Source organism: Mustela putorius, unplaced genomic scaffold (genome assembly GCF_011764305.1).
Source record: "Mustela putorius furo isolate JIRA1106 unplaced genomic scaffold, ASM1176430v1.1 tig00000876_pilon_pilon_pilon, whole genome shotgun sequence".
Classification (NCBI taxonomy): domain Eukaryota; kingdom Metazoa; phylum Chordata; class Mammalia; order Carnivora; family Mustelidae; genus Mustela; species Mustela putorius.
Genome location: NW_025421506.1, coordinates 6,899,688 through 6,919,956, shown reverse-complemented (window position 1 = coordinate 6,919,956; position 20,269 = coordinate 6,899,688). Strand labels below are relative to the sequence as shown.

Sequence of the window (20,269 nt, the reverse complement as noted above, 5' to 3'; positions counted from 1 at the left end):
TAAAAATATCATTTAATAAGATGTAAGATTTTGGTCAAATCTTAACTATCTGATATTTAGTGTGTAGTAAAGGGTTTTATATTTTTCCCTGAGATTTCTGTAATTTTTAATGAAAGCTTCCAAACAGGATATTGACAGTTTTCTTCCTCATGTGAAGTCTCCAATGTATAATGACAGGCTGAATGACATTCATAGGGTTTTGTCCCATAGTTAAAAGAGTTAACTAAGCTATGTGCATTTAACCAACAGAACAAAATCCTCAAAAGTTCAACAGAGTACAGGGGCACCTGAGTGGCTCAGCTATTAAGCGTCTGCTTTCAGCTCAGCGTCCTGGGATAGATCCCCACATCAGGCTCCCTGCCCTTCGGGAAGTCTGCTTCTCCCTCTCTGGCTTCCTCTGCTTGTATTCCCTCTCTCATTCTCTCTCTCTGTGTCAAATAAATAAATATTTGGAAAAAAAAAAGTTCAACAGAGTACTGTGTGTGTATGTGTGTGTGTGTGTGTGTGTGTGTGTGTGTTTTAAGCCAACTTGTGAAGATCTGTTAGCGGAGAACTATTTCACCCAGTTATTCAGATTTTGGCTTCTTTCACATTGTGCTCTATCATGTTTAATACACATGCCAAGTCTGCCCTGGAAATACCTCTATCCCAACATAACAGGACAGAAAGAATATAAGGTAACTTTGCAGTCTGGACTTAGCTTAAATGTAATAGTGTCATATTCCATGACCAGTATCACTCAAATGAAAGACTCGAAAATTAGACAAACTATGTGCCTAGTGGAAAAGGAAATGTTTAAGGGACACAGTCTGCCAGTCTGTGACATGAGCTTTTTTTTACTGTGTGATATCAATAAAGGTATGAATCCCTTCAGGACTTCCCCAATTCACCAAATGTAAGGGTTTCCTCTCTGGTGTGCATTCTGGTGTGATGTACCTTAAGAGCTGCCTTACGGATAAAAGTTTTCCTGCATTCATTACATTCATAGGGTTTCTCTCCCGTGTGAATTCTCTGGTGTACTTTGAGAGTTGAATTTTGTGCAAAAGCTTTCCCACATTCATTACACTCATAGGGTTTCTCCCCTGTGTGAATTCTCTGGTGTGCACTAAGGTGTGACTTCTGGGAGAAAGTTTTCCCACATTCATTACATTCATAGGATTTTATACCTGTGTGAGTTCTCTGATGGACTCTGAGGGTTGAATTATGGGCAAAAGGTTTCCCACATATATTACACTCATAGGGTTTCTCCCCTGTATGAATTCTCTGATGTGCAATAACATATGACTTCTGGGAGAAAGTTTTCCCACATTCATTACATTCATAGGGTTTCTCCCCTGTTTGAGTCCTCAGATGTGCCTGGAGGTGTGATGTCTTGGAGAACGTTTTCCCACACTCATTACACTCATACGGTTTCTCCCCTGTGTGAATTCTCTGATGTGCCCTGAGGGCTGAATTATCAGTGAAAGTTTTCCCACATTCCTTGCATTCATAAGGTTTCTCCCCTGTATGGATTCTCTGATGTGCACAGAGGTGTGTTCTTTGGGAGAAAGTTTTCCCACATTCATTACACTCATAGGGTTTCTCTCCTGTGTGAATTCTTTGATGGACTATGAGGGCTGCCTTATAGATAAAAGTTTTCCCACATTCATTACATTTATAAGGTTTTTCCCCTTTGTGAATTCTCTCATGTCCACTGAGGTATGATTTCTGAGAGAAGGTTTTCCCACACTCGCTACATTTGTAAGGTTTTTCCCCTGTGTGAATTCTCTGATGTGTAATGAGATGAGTTTTCTGTGAAAAAGTTTTCCCACATTCATTACATTCATAGAGTTTTTCCCCTGTATGAATTTTCTGATGTGCTCTGAGAGCTGAATTATGGGCAAATGTTTTCATACATTCATTACATTCATATGGTTTCTCCCCTGTATGAATTCTCTGATGTACTCTGAGAGCTGAATTATGGGCAAAAGTCTTCTCACAGTCACTACACTCATAGGGTTTCTCCCCTGTATGAATTCTCTGATGTGCTCTAAGGGCTGAATTGTGGGCAAAAGATCTCCCACAGTCATTACATTCATAGGGTTTCTCCCCTGTATGAATTCTCTGATGTGCTCTAAGAACAGATATATGGGCAAAGGACCTCCCACATTCATTACATTCATAGGGTTTCTCCCCTGTGTGAATTCTCTGATGTGCTCTGAGGGTTGAATTATCAGCAAAAGTTTTCCCACATCCATTACATTCATAGGGTTTCTCCCCAGTATGGATTCTCTGATGTGCACTAAGGTGTGTCTTGTGAGAGAAAGTCCTCCCACATTCAGTACATTTGTATGGTTTTTCGCCTGTGTGAATTCTCTGATGTGCTCTGAGATGTGATGTCTTTAAAAAAGTTTTCCCACATTCAATACATTTGTAGGATTTCTCCCCTGTGTTAATTCTCTGATGTTCTTTGAAATGTACTATCTTGGAGAATGTTTTCCCATGTGTATTATTTTGACAGAGTTTCATCCCTGTATATGTTCTTTGGTGTACTATGAGAGCAGGCTTCTTGTAAGGTTTCCCACATCCACTGTTAACATAATCCTTTGTGCGAAATGTCAGATTTTCATGGATGTTTGACTTTTGGCAGAAAGTTTTCCCACATTTATTACAATTATAGAGACTGACCCTCATATCAGTTCCAGGATCATGAATAGGGTGTGAACTTGAACAAAAAGAGTCCCCACATTCCTCAGGTTTCTCCCCTGATTGGGTCCTCCGATGATGAATGAGTTGTGCTTTCTGGTAAAAGGATTTCCTGCATTCATTACATTCAAATAACTTCTCTCCAGTTTCATTTTGCTGATGTACACGGATAGCTGAGTTTTGATGGAAGGACCTCCCATATTTATCACATTGGTAGGGTTCCTCTTCTGTGTGAGTTCTCTGACATACTATAAAGTTTAATTTCTGGTAGAAGGCATTTATACATCCATTAAATGCACAAGATTCATCTTTAATTTGTGTCTTTTTTTGTACTGTGTGGGTTGAGCTTGGGATCATGTTTTCATCACATTTACTGCTTGCAAAAGCACCCTGTTCTTTAACAGTTCTCTGAGATTGAGTGAGAGACAAGATCCTGCTGAAGTTATTCCCACTCTCAATATATTCAGAGTTTGTCACAGCCATGTGAACCTTATTGTAATTCACAGTGGTGGTTTTGTCGCAGGATTTCCCACATTCAGACAGATCAAAGCATTTCTCTCTTGTGCCAGTTCTCATGTAGTTAAGTAAAGTTGCTTTATCACAGGTTTTCCTAAGTTCATCACCCTTATACGATTCCTCTCCTATAATAATGAGAGTCCTACCATGTAAAACTTTCCCAAATTCATTACATTCAAAAGACTGCTCCAGGCTTTGAAGTTTCTGATGATCTTTCCTATTAATGAGAGGTTTCATGTTTCTATTATAATCATAACGTTTCTCTCTAGTATGAGTTTTCTCATCTTTAATATCAAGCTGCAACTTTTCGCAAACATTCATGTAATCAGCCTTATTTCTTGAATAGTTTCTATCACAAATAATTAATTCAGAAACAACTTGCAAATTCATTCTACATGAGTCACATTTACAGGAAATTTTTTCAGAAGAATTTGGAATTATATCCAGAATAAATGGTTTTTCTAAAACTTTCTGCCCATCTTTACTCAATGTTTTGTTATCAGTGAATATTACTTGCCACAGAGGTTTCTCTCGTTTTTCCTGGTTCCCCTCAATGTGAATATCAACACTGAAATATCCTAAAATGAGAAAAATTGGAAACATCTTTATATCTTGTATTTCTTACAGAGAGTAACTTACAGCCATGATTGTTATGTATTGTATTCTATTACAGGTCACATTTCCAAAGATCAATAATTCACACACATAGAGAAAAGCCAGATATACTTCTTCCACATCCTTGGAAAACAGGTATTATTTCCAGTGCTGACCAATAATGAGTAGCTAGTTCCTTTCTTCCCAAGTCCTCCCTTTTACAATGAACAAATCTCTGGACAAGCAATAAATCAGTAACTAAATCAATACTAAGTCAGTAAGATGCTACAAAATGGAATGTGTACTTTGGAACTCAAGAAATGACAGAGCAGAGGATTCCAAGGCTGTTCTCTCTGCTTCCCATATATCTTATATGGGGCACCAGAGTGTTGGAAAAGGCTGCAATCCAAAGTCAACAATATACACAACAAAAAGAACTACAAGAAAAGCCTGTTCCTTCTAGCCAAAGGTCTGAAAAAAAAGGTGGTTTAACAGAAAATCTTTTTGACAATACCCACCCTGCTCGAGCCAAACAAAAATAGGTGTAACTGGGAATGAAAGTTCCACTGTCACAGGTATTAAAGACTGGATACTCTTAGAAAACTTCTTTCCATGAGCCAAAACTAAGAGCTCACTAGAAAGATCATGAAAAATCCTAGAACATTCGACTTACAGAACATTCAGGGATGTTAATAGCAACCACACCCAAAATTCTTCCTGGAACCACATTCCTATCAATTCTATGGGATCCATGATAGCAACAGCAATAAATCTGTTGTTTTAGGGCACTTATGGCAATACAGCAGGTAGGGGAAGGAAAGAAGAGAAAAGAGGCAGGAATACTACAATATTACAGCTATAAGGGATGAAACAGCATTTGGAATAACTATGCTCTCAAAACCCAAGAATGCAGTACATTTAAAAAACAGTTTAATTTACATTACTCTCAATATTCTTTACAGATTCTCTCACATAAAACATTCATCACAGCAGACTGCATTCTATACTGCAAGAAAAATCTTCACAAATATAAAAGAACAGAAATCAAAGTATAACCTCAGGCCATCAAGAAATTATACTAGAAATCAGTAACGAAAAGTCACCTGGAAAAACACAGAATATTTATAAATTAATATACTTCTAATTAACCCACTGGTCAAAGAGAAAATTTCACAGAAAATTAATGTAGAATTTAAAGAAAACAAATAATATTTAGGACATACAGAAATTTGTGGGATGGAGCTAAAGTAGTGCTTAGAGATAAATTTATAGCTTAAAATTTTTTATATTAGAAAAAACTTCAATCAGTTACCCAGTTCCACCTTAAGAAACTTGACAAAGAGAACAAATTAAATCTAAAAAAAGCAGAAGGAAGAAAATAATAAAAACTAAAGAAAATGAAACTGAAAATGGGAAGCAGAGAAAACTCAATCAAACCAAAGCTTAGTTCACTGAAGATTTTTTTTAAATGATTTAAATGAAAAGAGGAAAAAAAGAGAAGACACACAGTATTTATATCAGAAAAGAGAGAAGACAGGATATAAATACTGATACAATAGATACTAAAAAGATAAAAGAATATTAGGGGAAACTCTGTGTCCATATATTGACTATTAAAATGAAATAGATAACTTTCTTTAAAAAAACAAAAACTACCAAATTCATTCAAGAAGGAAGATAGAACTTGGTATAAGATATAACAGATCAATATCTATTCAAGAAATTGAATTATGTAGTTAACAAACACATTGCACCAAGATGTTGCTTCAGGATTAGAAGGCAGTAACTAATGAATTCTGCCAAATGTTAAACAAAACAAAACAAAACAAAAAAACAAAAACAAAACAATGTTAAATAATTTCTTCTGGAAAATACAAGAAACCTACAGACCAATATCCCTCATAGCATAAATGTAAAAATTCTAATAACCTCCCCCCCCAAAAAAAAACCAGGGGCACCTGGGTGGCTCAGTGGGTAAAGCCTCTGCCTTCAGCTCAGGTCATGATCCCAGGGTCCTGGGATCAAGCCCCGAATCGGGCTCTCTGCTCAGCAGGGAGCCTGCTTCCCTTCCTCTCTCTCTGCCTGCCTCTCTGCCTACTGGTGATCTCTGTCAAATAAATAAATAAAATCTTAAAAAAAAAAAAAAAAAACTCAGCCACAGCAACTTTTCCCTAGAAACATCACCATAGATAAGGGAAACACGGGCAAAAATGAACTATTGGGACTTCATCAAGATCAAAAGCTTTTGCACAGCAAAGGAAACAGTCAACAAAACCAAAACACAACGGACAGAATGGGAAAATAACATATCAGATAAAGGGCTAGAATCCAAAATCTGTAAGAACTTATCAAACACCCAAAGAACAAATAATCCAATCAAGAAATGGGAAGAGGACATGAACAGACACTTCTGCAAAGATATCCAAATGGCCAACAGACACATGAAAAAGTGCTCAACATAACTCCACATCAGGGAAATACAAATCAAAACCACAGTGAGATACCACCTCACACCAGTCAGAATGGCTAAAATTAATTAGTCAGGAAACAACAGGTGTCACAATAGCCAAACCATGGAAAGAACCTAGATGTCCATCAACAGATGAATGGATAAAGAAGAAAGAAAATTAATGTACACACACACACACACACACACACACAGAGAGAGAGAGAGAGAGAGAGAGAGAGATACTATGCAGCCATTAAAAAAACCCCAAACTTTGCCATTTGCAATGATGTGGATGGAACTAGGGAGTATTATGCTAAGTGAAGTAAGTCAGTTAGAGAAAGACAATTATCCTATGATTTCTCTGATATGAGGAATTTGAGAGGCAGGGTCGGGGTTCATGCAGGGACAGGAGGGAAAAATGAAACAAGATGGGAGGACCAAGAAGGGAGAAAAACTACAAGAGACTCTTAATCTCAGGAAACAAACTGAGGGCTGCTTGGGGGAGAGGAGGGCTGGAAGGGATGGAGTGGACAGGTGATGGGAGGGTATGTGCTATGATGAGTGCTGTGAATTATGTAAGAATAATGATTCACAGACCTGTACGGGGCAACTAATACATTATATGTTAATTTTAAAAAACAACAGAGCAATATAGAAAATGTAAAAAAGAAATGATATATCAGGATCAAGGGGGATTCATACCAAGAATACAAACTGTTGAGATATTTAAAAGTCAATGTAATCCACCATATTAATCATCTAAAGAATTAAAATCACATAATCAAATAATTTAAGGCAAAGATATTTCACAAATTTCAAAATCAATCCATTAACCTACTGTAAAGGGAATTTACAAAAAGCCTATAGCGAACATTATGGTTAAGAGACTGAATACTTGGAGCACCTGGGTGGCTCAGTGGCTTCTGCCTTCAGCTCAGGTCATGATCTCAGGGTCCTGGAATCAAGCCCCACATTGGGTTCTCTGCTCGGCAGGGAGCCTGCTTCTCCCTCTTTCTGCCTGCCTCTCTGCCTACTTGTGATCTCTCTGTCAAATAAATTTTAAAAATCTTAAAAAGAAAAGAGAGAGAGCTTGAATACTTAAATTCTAAGAATGGAAAAATATGGGTGTCTAGCCTCAGCACCTCCATTCCATACTGTACTTGAAGTTCCCACCAACACAGTACAGCAAGAATAGAAATAAAGATACAAAATCGATAGAGAGAACCACAGAAAGATCTTTTAAAAAGCTCCTTTATAAGTGGCAAAATACAAGGCAAGGGCAAAATACAAAGGCAAAATACAAAGCTGATACACAAAAGCCAATCATGTACAAACAATTATCACTGTAATTTTAAATCAGAAAAAGAATATAATTTACCATGGTGCTAAAAACAAACCCCAAAACAGTTGGTATCTATATTCCAAGAACCACTGATAAAAGGAATAAAATAAATTACAAATAAAGGGAGATGTGCATTTCTTTATGGATCAGATTTTAAGATGTTAAATCTCTGGGGGTGCCTGGGTGGCTCAGTGGGTTAAGCCTCTGCCTTCGGCTCAGGACATGATCAAGGCCCACATCGGGCTCTCTGCTCAGCGAGGAGCCTGCTTCCCCCTCTCTCTCTGCCTGCCTTTCTGCCTACTTGTGATCTTTCAAATAAATAAATAAAATCTTAAAAAAAATGTTAAACCTCTTTAATTTGATCTATAATCAATACAATCCCAGTTGAAAAGCTGGCATGCTTTTTTTAAATATCAAAAAGTTCACTTTAAAATTTATAAAGAAGAAAGTTGGTGGACATTTCAAGGTCTGATTAAGAACTTACAAGAACTGGGGTGCCTGGGTGGCTCAGTGGGTTAAGCCTCTGCCTTCAGCTCAGGTCATGATCTCAGGGTCCTGGGATCAGGCCCCGCATCTGGCTCTCTGCTTGGCAGGGAGCCTGCTTCCCCCTCTCTCTCTGCCTGCCTCTTTGCCTACCTGTGATCTCTGTCAAATAAATAAAATCTTTTTTTTTTTTTAAGATTTTTTCTTTATTTATCTGACAGAGATCACAAGTAGGCAGAGAGGCAGGCAGAGAGAGAGGAGGAAGCTCTCTGCTCTGCAGGGAGCCCGATGTGGGGCTCGATCCCAGAACCCTGGGATCATGACCTGAGCCAAAGGCAGAGGCCCAACCCACTGAGCCACCCAGGTGCCCCAAATAAATAAAATCTTAAAAAAAAAAAAAAAAAAAAAAAACTTCCAATAATAAAGTTAATGTATCGGCATAAGGATACATAGACGTATTAAAAAATACAGATACCACAGAAATACAGTCTAACATGTACAGAATATAATTCTATAATTCTATAATTTCTCGGTCTTCCAGTTTATTAATTTTTAATTTCACTTTTAAATTCTCCTTGTGTTAGTATATTTTTACTGTTCTCGCTTAATTACAAAACTACCATTTTAACTCTGTTCACTAACTTAGCTATAGCCTAAGGTTTATAATGCACACATTTATAAACGTCACACAATTTTGGACTTGATGGCCTTTTTTATACATTGTTTAAAAGAGATAATTTTAAAATATCCATGTTAAGAGTTTTTTGTTTACTCATCTTATTAATTTCTAGCTTTATCAAAATATGTTGAGAATATTACTTATGGGATTCTAAACTAAACTTACTAAATTTAACTGGTTTTCTTTATAGATTAACAATATATTTTCACTATCTTATGATTAACCTATGGGAAGGTGAAAGGCTTGTTCTTTGATCAGGATACACATACAAATACACGGTTCACTTTTTTTTAAAAGATTTTATTTACTTGAGAGAGAGGGAGAGAAGGAGCATGGGGAAGGAGCAGAGAGAAAGGGAGAATCACACTCCCTGCTGAGCTGGGAGCCCAACACAGAGCTCCATCCCAGAACCCTGAGATCATGACCTGAGCCGGAGGCAGATGCTTAACTGACTGAGTCACCCAGGCACCCCGAGTTCACTCTAATATAAATATTATTTACATCCCATATAGGCATACTTACTTAGTGTTCATAGTATCTTTAATCAGATGAGGTACATTATTATCTCCTAACCCTAGTGAATTTTAAATTCTTAGACCTCATTATTTTGTGTTTTATGATAGATAGTATGATACTGTTTGGTGCAGTCATTCAAATGCTTAAGGGTTTACTTTAACCTGTGCTATTGAAAAAAGGGCTGTCTTTTAAGTTAATGCATTCACTTATTTATTATTTATGAAGATTTTATTTATTTATTTGAGAGTCAGAAAGCATGAGGAAGGTGTGGGGCAGAGAGAGAGGGAGAAGCTGGCTCCCCACTGAACAGGGAGTCTGGCAGGGGGTTCAATCCCAGGACCCTGAGAGGATGACCTCAGCTGAAGGCAGATGTTTAACTGGTAAGCCACCCAGGCACTCCTAAGTTACTCCATGTACTGTCTACATTCAAACCTGAATAATATGAAACTCTAAATTATTTCATTTTTGACTGAATAACTTTACTATTCTTTTACTGCAATCTTTCAAACATACTTATTTCTTTTAGGCAACCAATAAGATCAAATCACTTATATACACTGACTAGGAAATATGCTTAATCTAAAAATTATGCTATCTGACTCAACAGCTTCACAACAAAAACTTTCAGTAAACACATTTAGGATGATTTCACTCTTTTGCTCTAAGAATTCTTTGAAACTCTAATTTTTAAAGTTCCTGAATTTATCAGTTTACACCAAATACCAGTAAGTATATGAAAAAAAATACTTGACATCACTAGTGACCAGGTATGTTGTTATGGAATTAATTATACCTCCCCCACAAATTCCTATGTTGACGCCCTGGCCCTCAATGTAACCGTAATTGATGGTAAGGCCTTTGGGGAAGTTAAGGCTAACTGAGTTCATCAGGGTGGGGATCGATGAACTTACAGGCTTGGTGTCCTTGAAAGAATAGGAAGAGATACCACAGCTCTCTCTCCATGAAAGCACAGAGGAAAGGCCATAGGGGTCATGGTCAGTAGAAGACAGGAAGAAGCATCACCAGAAATTAAACATGTTGGCAGCCTGATGTTGGACATTCAACTTCCAGAACTATGAGAAATAAATTTCTACTATTTAGGCCACCCAGACTATGATATTTATTATGCCAGGCCAAATGACTAGTACAAAAATACACATCAAAACTTCAGTGATATACCATTTCACATCTACTAAGATGGCTAGAATAAAAAAGTCTGATAATACTAAGTGTTGGTGAAGGTGTAGAAAAATTAGAACCTTCATATGCTGTCACTAGGAATGAAAAAAAAATAGGCAGGCACTGTGGAAAATAGTCTTGAAATTCTTGAAACAGTTATCACACAACCCAGCCATTTGAATCAAGTACAACTCAGTAAGAGAAATTAAAACGTTATGTAAAAAAAAAAAAATCTGTGCAAAAACTTGTAAATGAATGTTTCTATTAGCATTACTCAATAGCCAAAAGGAAGAATCCTAAATGTCAACTGAATGAAGAATGGACAAACAAATGTGGCAAATATATGCAATGAGACATTATTTTGCCATACAAAGGATGAATCAAGTACTGATATATAAGAACCTTGTAATCCTATGTGAAAGAAACCTATCATTAAAGACCAAATGTGACTGCATTTACATGAAATGTCTGCAACAGGCTCATCCATAAAGACAGAAAGTAGATTAGTGATTGATAGGGCTGCAGAGGAAGAGAGGATACCGAGGTAATAACTAAAAGGTATGAGGTCTCTTTCTGAGATGATGAAAATGGAGTGTGGTGATATTTATACATATCTGTGAATATATGAAAAGCCACTGAATCGCACCCTTTAATGGGTGGATTGTACGATATGTAAATAGTATCTCAATAGAGCTGTTTAAAAGGGTAAAACAAACAAACAAAAAAGCAAAACTTTCAAAGGTATTCCCCTAAAAGTTTAACTACCCCAAGTGTTTCATCTGTCAGTGCTCACTCACCTGGGTACCTCTGGTTTAGGAATTCTTCCTCTAAGGACCAGGGCTCTTCTCCTTGCTCCAACTTGAAGATCATCTCAGGTTTGATGGTGTAACATCCTGTAAACATGACAATTGAGGAGATATATATATATATACCAGATCCATGGGCTTTTTGGTTTCTAAAAGTGGTGAAAGATATAGCAACAAGAGCAGCAAAATAAATGTGCATATTTGAAGTACTCCGTGGGAAAGTCATAACATAAACATTGTGTCTATTTCCTAAAGGCTTCAGGTACCTTAGACCTCCTGCTCAAAAGCCAGTACAACATTAATCTCTACAAGGAGTCGATGTACCTTGATAACTTAAAAAAAGTAAATTTAATTTAGACAAAGACCCATAATAAGGTCTGCTTACCCACTGAGATGAGGTGGCTATAGTTCTCTAGCATCACATCTCTGTACAGGGTCCTTTGAGCAGGGCTCATGTACTGCCATTCATCCTGGGTAAATTTGACAATCACATCTTCAAATGACATGGATCCCTATAACAACACAGTTTCTTCAAAGATTCCAAATCATATGACAAGGAAAATATCTTTGAGAACAACTACTTTTTACTCTTAAGCTCTAAAAGATATGGTTATCAAATACACCTATTTCTGACCTAATTTTGTCTTTAACTGGAGAAGTGTTCAGTTAAAAAGGTTTTTAACGTACTATAATTCCTTTATATGTTTATGAACTATAGATTTTTTAAGACAAAAAATTCAATGTAAAGAGTTCCTACAACTCTTCCTCTTCATCCCAAGGTACTGTGGGTATTCTAGAGAATTCTAAGACGTTCGCTCCCTCCTCAGACATCATCATCGTAAATAATGGGAGACAAAGAAAATACACGTAAGCTTTGAAGATATTTTACATTATATACATTATATGTATATAAACACGTATATAAAGATATATAAATCTAGAGCTCATGAAGAGCGAAGAACAATTTACCAAGGATTTGGAATTACAGAGACCAATATAAGTGATATTATTTACACTGAAGTAACAGCAATGAATATAACGATAGGGATTTAATTACAGAGTAGCAGCAGCAACCAATTTGATAACTACTTCCTTGTACAACTTGTACAACTGTACACTTGTACAATTTGTACAATTTTATAATTACTTTCTTGTACAACCACCCAGTCTAACTAAATGAGCAGCTTCTGGAATGTCGATGCCAAACACTGACATTCAGGAATCAAAAGGGAAAAAAAACGTGTTAGAAGTTCTAGTAAGACAGATCTGTCCATGTGGCTCCTGAATGGTCTGTAAACATAAAGCTGGAACCATCCCTTAAACTAATATACATATGGTTTTAGATTACAGAGGGAGGTCAAAGGATGAAGACAAGCATTTAGGAATTACTAGCAACTTAGGTGGTAAAATTTTAAAAGGCAATCAGACAGCAACTCGAGCTATATGCTATATATCCTATATGGAACTGAAGAAAGAAAATACCAAAAGGCATTTAGGGAAGCATGAATATTAAAGAGGCTGGCAGAAAAAGTATAGATAGGCCACAAAGCCAAAGAAAAAGCTTTCTGAAAAGTAGTAAGAGTCAGGAAAGAGTAGAATCTTGGAAAATGCAAAAAGGGAAAACTTCCGCAACAAAACACCTCAAAGGTGCTAGGAAGAGGAGGAATTGGGGAGTTGCTATTCAACAGGTATAAAGTTTCAGTTATGCAAAGTCATTAAGTTTCAGAGATCTGCTACACAACATCATCCCTACAGTTAACAGTATAGTATTATACACATAAAAATGTGCTGAGAGTAGATGTTAAGTATTCTTATCACAATTAAAAGTAGAAAAGAAAGGGAAGAAAACTAAGAGATAAAAGGACAGAAACAAGTTTCTTTTTTCCCCTCAGTGTTATGTATCCAATTATTTGTTCATTCATGTCTTCAGTTTTACTAAGTGAGTACCTCCTGCATGTGAAACTCAGTAGTAATAGCTAAACAAACTAAAACAAATAAATAAAAGAACAGGAACATCTCTCATAAAATTTAATCTAAAAAAGATAAAAAGAAAAGGTAATTATATTCTCCAAAACTAAAAAAATTAGAAAAGTTGCACTGCTTTCATTTTTGTTTATCTCTTTAATATATGACTTAATAAGATCAATCAGATTAAAAAAAAAAGCTAACAAGTGACATAAATCAAACTGGCTAAGTAAGGATCCAAAAAATTCTCTCCTTCATAAAAAACTATGAAGAAACTGGCAAAAACGGATGCCTGGGTGGCTCAGCTGGTTAAGTGTCCAACTCTTGATTTTGGCTCAGGTCATGATCTCGGGGCTGTCAGATCAAGCCCCACATCAGGCTCCATGCTCAGAGCAGAGTCAGCAATGAGATTCTCTCTTTCCCCTCCCCACCCCCCAACACTCACATACTCTTTCGCTTTCTCAATAAATAAATAAAATCTTAATACCCTGTTCCCATCCCTCTCTTTCCAACTCTGCAATAGTTTGACAACCAATGGTCTGCAGTCAGCAGCTGGCAACCACAAGTTGCTATTCAACAGGTATAAAGTTTCAGTTATGCAAAGTCATTAAGTTTCAGAGATCTGCTGCACAACATCATCCCTACAGTTAACAGTATAGTATTATACACATAAAAATGTGCTGAGAGTAGATGTTAAGTATTCTTATGACAATTAACCACAATTAACCACAACAGCAGAACTGGACTGGAGACCCATCAAAGCTTCATTCACAGAAAACTGTCAATATTTGGCCAGTTTGGTGATTTCCTGAAAGACCCCACTTATAAGGATACCTTTATTTGAGCTAACTCAGAGCTCAGTGTGAAAAGCCTTATCCTCACTCATCATTTGTCAAAAACTTAATGGCTACCTGAGGTGGTAGGTAACAGCTGAAGCAAATAATGACTTAACCAAGAAAATTGAAAGGAAAAGTTGGACAACGAGATGTCCATAAATGTTTCTGAAAAGCTCTGATATATTCCTGAGACTCAAGGAGGCTGCAAACTTGCAAAGGGCTGTGCATATGCCTAAGGTTATGTGCATACTCAAGAAAGCTATGAGAAGGCTCTGAGCTGTCACCCCTAGGTGACCTTGAAGTTTATCATTAGAAGGAAGTCTAAGCTAATGCAATTATAAATCATTTGTCTGGTGAAGAATTCCTTGATATGCACAGAGCCCCTTAGCAAAGACTGGGGACTCACTAATTCTAGGCATTCAGAGAAATTTCTGTAGATACTTCAACTATCAGATGAAAGAAACACAGGCTCTACAGAATTTTTTAAGAAGTCACTGAACAAATAAATTTCAACAATGACCCCTGTGGAGGAGAGAAATTCTGATTTCTAGAACTGGCACATTCTTCTATTTAAATGTCCTATTTTCAACAAAAAAGTTTAGTAAACAAGAGAAGAAACAGGAAAGTAAGGCCCATATGCAGAAAAGGTATAATCAATAGAAAATGCTCTTAAGGAAGCATACACTGAATTTACTAGACAATAACCTTAAGTCAGCCATATTAAGTATGGTCAAATATCTAGGGAAAAAAGTCCAAGGACTAAAGGAAAATAAAATATATTTCACTAAATGAAGGAAGGATATCAATAAAGAGATAGAAACTCAAGAGCTGATAACAATAATAACTAAATCAAAATTTCACCAAATGGATTCTACAGCAGATTTGAGCAGGTGAAAGAAAGACTGGACAACAGGGCGCCTGGGTGGCTCAGTGGGTTAAGCCACTGCCTTCAGTTCAGGTCGTGATCCCAGGGTCCTGGGATCGAGTCCCACATGGGGCTCTCTGCTGAGCAGAGAGCCTGCTTTCCTCTCTCTCTCTCTCTCTGCCTGCCTCTCTGCCTACTTGTGATTTCTCTCTGTCAAATAAATAGATAAAATATTAAAAAAAAAAAAAAGAAAGAAAGACTGGACAATATGCCCACTGAAATTACACAGTATGAGAAAAAAGAGAGAAAAATAATGACAAAAAAATAAAATATGGGATAGTATCAAGCAATAAAGACAAACAATACTGAAAGTAGTGACTCATCATGTACAATAGTATTAAAAGAACATTACTAATCAGAAACCATGGTGGACAGAAGACAGTGAAATGATACATGATAAATAAGTGGGGAAAAAAGTTGTCAACCAAGAATTGTATATCCAGCAAAAACAGAAAATTTAAAACCTTCCCAGATAAATAAAATTTGTCACAGCAGAACTGCCCTATAAGAAATAATACAGGGAGTGGTTCAGCAAATCTATACAGATAGAAAATAGATTAGCGGTTGCTTGGGGCTTGGAGGAAATGAGCAGATGACAAGGGATAAAATGCAGAGTTGCTTTTTAAGATGATGAAACTTTCTAAAATTGACTGTGGTGGTATTTGCACAAGTCTGTGAGTATATTAAAACACTGTTGAATTCTATACTTTAAATGGGTGAGCAGCATGGCATGTGAACTGAATCTCAATAAAGCTTAAAAAAAAAAAAAAGACAATGAAACCAATCTAAGACTAACAGAGCAGATTAAAGGGCCAAGGTCAGAAACTGGGAATGAACCCCGTAAAATGACAAGAGAAAGAGATGACTCCAAAAAGATATCAGCACTGAAAGGATGGGGCCACTGGAGTGTGTCATGGTTACTAAGAAAGAAACTTGCCAGAAGGACAGAGTGAGAAGTAGAGGCAAATGCTACAGAGATGTCGGGTACAGAAATAATTGGACAAGACCCAATGGAGTTGATTATAATCAAGTCTCTGGTCACCAGATATAACAGGCAAGTGGGGAGAGAAACCAAAGCATTATGATTTTAAACTCCTGAGCAACCTGAAAATCATGGGTACTCAAAATATTTATGGAGATTAATTTTAAGGGCTATTCAGCTGATTTGACAGAAAAAATATTTGAATTTCTGGAAAACAGAACTGACCAAGTTCATATTTAGCATTACATCTTCTACTTTTACTGAAGAACAAGAAGAGACAATGTTCTAGATTATTTTAGAATTATTACTGAAAAGTTGTTAACTAAACCTACTCAAAAAATAAAGATCATTTTTAACTTGAAATGTTTTACCATTCTATGAGGTATTGGTTTGCTTAATCTTCTCATCCACGCCAACCTTTAAAGCAGTACAGTTTGTTCGACATGGCTACCAAAATTCAGAAATAAATTTGGACCTCCAATTTCATATCCACATGCCACCTTTGCATCTAAATGCATCTGATTCATTTCTATTTCTACTTTTTCATGTTAATAGACTCTAAAACCCTTATAAAATCTACTATAAAACAGACTATTAAAAATAGAACTTACCCGCACCATGTTCATTTTCTGCTGCTCCTTGAAGAATGTAAAGAAATGAAAAGGCTCAGCTGGGAAAGAGGAAGGAGAAATACGGTGATAAGAAACCTGGTCTGCCTTACAACTATTTTCATTTACCTAAAAATCTCATAACATCAGCTGGGAAAAAGGTTTCCCTATAGAAGAGTATCCTTTTGACATTCTTGAGAGGGAACAAGAAGGACCCCACAGAGGTAATACCTGAACAACTGCATCTGCGATATGATTATAGAGGCTTGACCTTGCATTTTCATTGCAGGGAAACTCATGTCAATGAATTAACAATTTATGTCCCCTTCTGACTAAGTAAGAACAAAAACAAAAAAGACAAAATAAAACAAAAGGATATTGGTTAAGCAACTTCAGGTATACAAAGGTAAAACCTTCTACCTTCATTTAAACTAATGATTGTTTGTTTGTTTGTTTAAAAAACAAAAAAAACGGGCTCCTTGCTTGGTAGGGAGCCTGCTTCTCCCTCTGCCTCTGTCTGCCTGTGCTCACTCTCTCCCCCTCTCTCTCTCTGATAAATAAATAAAATCTTTAAAAAAAAAAAAAAAACCTACTTAAGATGGGATTGTTAATCAAATTTGTGTTGCCTTTACACCTTGAGCTTCCCCAGAAAACTTCAAAATAAAGATGGGATGCTTTACGAAAGAAATATTTTTCCTAACTTTTGTTCTAACTTGGTTGCAAATTCTAAAACAGACTTTTTAGTAAGATGCCTATAGTACTTAACTGTGTAAATAAACAGGACTATGCTTAAGTGCTTACTTCTACCCTGGGTTTCTTTACAGAAATCATTCATTTCAGACCCAACATTGTGAGCTTCCAAAGGAAAGAAAACTTTTGTTCTCCTATCCTTTTGTCATTCCCTAAACTTAGGAAAGAGAGAGCATCAGCGTAACTCTAGATGCCACATGTGGTAATGGACGTGGTATGCCAGCAGATCAGAATCTGGAAAGAATGAGGGGAGAGTGAAGGAAACTGGGTGCTGTTTCGGATTTCATCAGCTCTGTCTTACACCTTCCTTGGGCCTCATGTCCTTACCTGCCATCCAGTGAAGTGCCTTTTCCTGCACAACCTGAGAGCCACCCATCCCTTTCAATCTCGGGTTACTACCTTCTGCAAGCTGGTCCAGTGCCCACTGTCACACAGTTTGTGATGGTTTCTGTGTGTGATCATCAAGTCTGACTCATCTCATGCTTAACAGGGATCAAAAACTGCTTGTGGTGGAGCAAGTCAGGACCTGTGCCTTTCTTGAAATTTCTACCTCTGCTCTGAACCTCCAGTGAGCAATCTGTCAGAAAAGCTATTCTTCTAAATGATGATTGTTCTTAGTGCCCTTTTTTGCAAGTCTTAAGTTACTTTACTAGAGCGGGGCTGGGATCTGGGCCTGAGAAACAAATTCACCATATCTGAAACTTCCATTTAGCACTCTAAACCTGACTTTGGAATCCAATATAAGTTACCCAGTAACGTAGCCTTTAGCTGAATGCAACTACTACACCTGAAGTGTGGTTAATAATAATGTATCGGATATACTGAGTTAAACACATCAGTAGAACTAATTTCATCTCTTTCTTTTTATTATTGCTACTGAAATTTTTAAAAAATTATAGTTTCCATTATCTTTCTATTGGCCAGCACTGCATTATTAGATTATCAGACTGTGCCTTTGAGGAGGGAGACAGGTGCAATAAAGCTCAAGAATCTCTTGACCAGGGACTCTGAAAATAATCCACAAATCCCAGGATATATTTAACCACATTGTGAGACTCTGTCCATATTCACTTCACAATCACATTTCTGGAAATCTGGGGGCAGGCTATGCTTCTAAGAGCTCCGAAGGTTGCAAATCTGGGTTTGGGGCAGAAAGGATGCTGAGAGCAAGACTATGTAGGGAGTACAACCGACTTGTAATTACATCCAACCTCGTCCACCTACTAGTTTGTGCCCTGGTGTATATTATTCAGCCTCCAGTAACCTTTCACTTTTTAAAACGGCACAATTATAAGGGAAATTTTGAGGCTTAAGTAAAATACCAAAGGAAACAAAGTGTCTTGTGATAGCAGTTTACACACCGATTTTTACAAGCACTTCACGAAAAGCTTTGCAGATGACATCTTCTCAGAGTAATAACAAAAGCTGTTTGTAGCTTCATGTTCGTCGAAAACATTTTTATAAAGGTGAATGCCCTTCTCACTGCCTGCAGTCTCCGCACTCGGCGTCCGCGAGGAGTACCTTCCTCAGACAGGGGCCGCAGCCCAAGCTGCGCCAGGGAAGCAAGCGAGCACCGAGGTCTCAAGCACACAAGGAGTGGATGCCCTTCTCACTGCCTGCAGTCTCCGCACTCGGCGTCCGCGAGGAGTACCTTCCTCAGACAGGGGCCGCAGCCCAAGCTGCGCCAGGGAAGCAAGCGAGCACCGAGGTCTCAAGCACACAAGGAGTGGGGGAGGGGAGGATCCGCCAGGAAATTCCCGGGACTTCGTCTCGCGCAAGCTGCACACAAACTTACCGGATTTGGCAGGGCCCCAGGCCTCCCGGAGATGTGTTCCTAGCGCTCCCACCCCCAGTGCAAAGCCTCCACTCCCGCAAACAGCCAAAGAAGCCGAGTTCCTGTCCTTTTTCAACCAAAGAAAACGGGCTGAAAGAAACAAGGGTGGATATGCGCTTGCGCAGAAAAAGCCAAGTCCCGTTCCCAGAGTGCTGTGCGGTAGGCCCATCACATTTAAGACTACATTTCCCATAAAACTTTGAGACCGCAGGAAGTAATTTTAGAAGCGTTTCCTCCTCAGTTAATGAGTTGCGACACGACAGTGAGATTTGAACGTTGGAAGCTTTTCCTGAATCCTCAGATATTGTGTTTTAGACTTTAACCTTATGACCAGACAACATATTGCAAAATATGATTCTCGATTGGATGCTAGTGGGGAAAAAACAACAGTTGCAAGAGACTACAACTGGAGAAGCGAATACAGACTAGATATTAGAAATACAGAAGAGAATTACCATTACTTTTAGTGTATTTCATTTTTGGAGGATGGAGGAAATTGTTCTTATTTTTGAAGATACATACAGAAATATCATGTGGAGTTTGAAGGGAACGGGGAAGGGGGAAAGAAAAAAAGAAGAAGGGAGAGAAGGCAGACCATAGGAGACTCTTGAGTATGGAGAGCAGATTGGGAGTTGCTGGGGTGGGGGCGGGGGCGAGGGAGAGGTAGGCGGAAGATGGCCTGAATAGGTGATGGGTGTTGGGGAGGGCCCTTGTTGTGATGAACATTGGGTGTTGAGTGTTGGGGGAAGGGTGGGTGGGTGTGGGTGGGTGATGAGTCACTAGATTCTTCTCCAACCAGTATTGCACTATACGTTGACTAACTGGATTTAAATAAAAACTTAAAACATTTTTAAAAAGAAATATTTGATTATTAAATCAGATTTATAAATTACTTTCTAAAATTCAGCAAAACGATTAGAAAAATATGGCTAAGTTATGAATTGTTAAAACTGTTGTAATATGTATATGATGTTCATTTTACTAGTATTCTGAATGTTTGAGTTTGTTTTGAATACATAGTATAAAAACTGGAGCAGCAAGGTGGTGGTGGTGGTGGTGGGAAGATGGTTAGGGAGAGTTAACTGCCCCTCCAGAAGTATACCTTTTAAAATCAAGTTTC

General features: G+C 37.7%; 1 protein-coding gene across 6 annotated transcripts; it reads right to left on the bottom strand.

Annotated features, from left to right (window-relative positions):
* Window positions 1-424: 424 nt before the first annotated feature.
* Window positions 425-19,271, bottom strand: ZNF658 (zinc finger protein 658). Of its 6 annotated transcripts, none has more exons than XM_045086144.1 (5): window positions 18,677-19,100; window positions 16,569-16,627; window positions 11,635-11,719; window positions 11,241-11,336; window positions 427-3,779 (listed from the first exon to the last, which is right to left on the bottom strand). In XM_045086144.1, the coding sequence occupies exons 2-5, from the start codon at window positions 16,581-16,583 to the stop codon at window positions 871-873; spliced, it is 3,105 nt and encodes a 1,034-aa protein (XP_044942079.1). In that variant the 5' UTR covers window positions 16,584-16,627; window positions 18,677-19,100; the 3' UTR covers window positions 427-870. The 6 variants fall into 6 exon arrangements, with proteins under 6 accessions (XP_044942080.1, XP_044942081.1, XP_044942079.1 ...); XM_045086143.1 differs by lacking the exon at window positions 18,677-19,100 and adding an exon at window positions 19,111-19,271 and having other exon boundaries at window positions 428-3,779; XM_045086142.1 differs by having other exon boundaries at window positions 428-3,779; window positions 11,635-11,761.
* Between the last annotated feature and the right edge of the window lie 998 nt (window positions 19,272-20,269).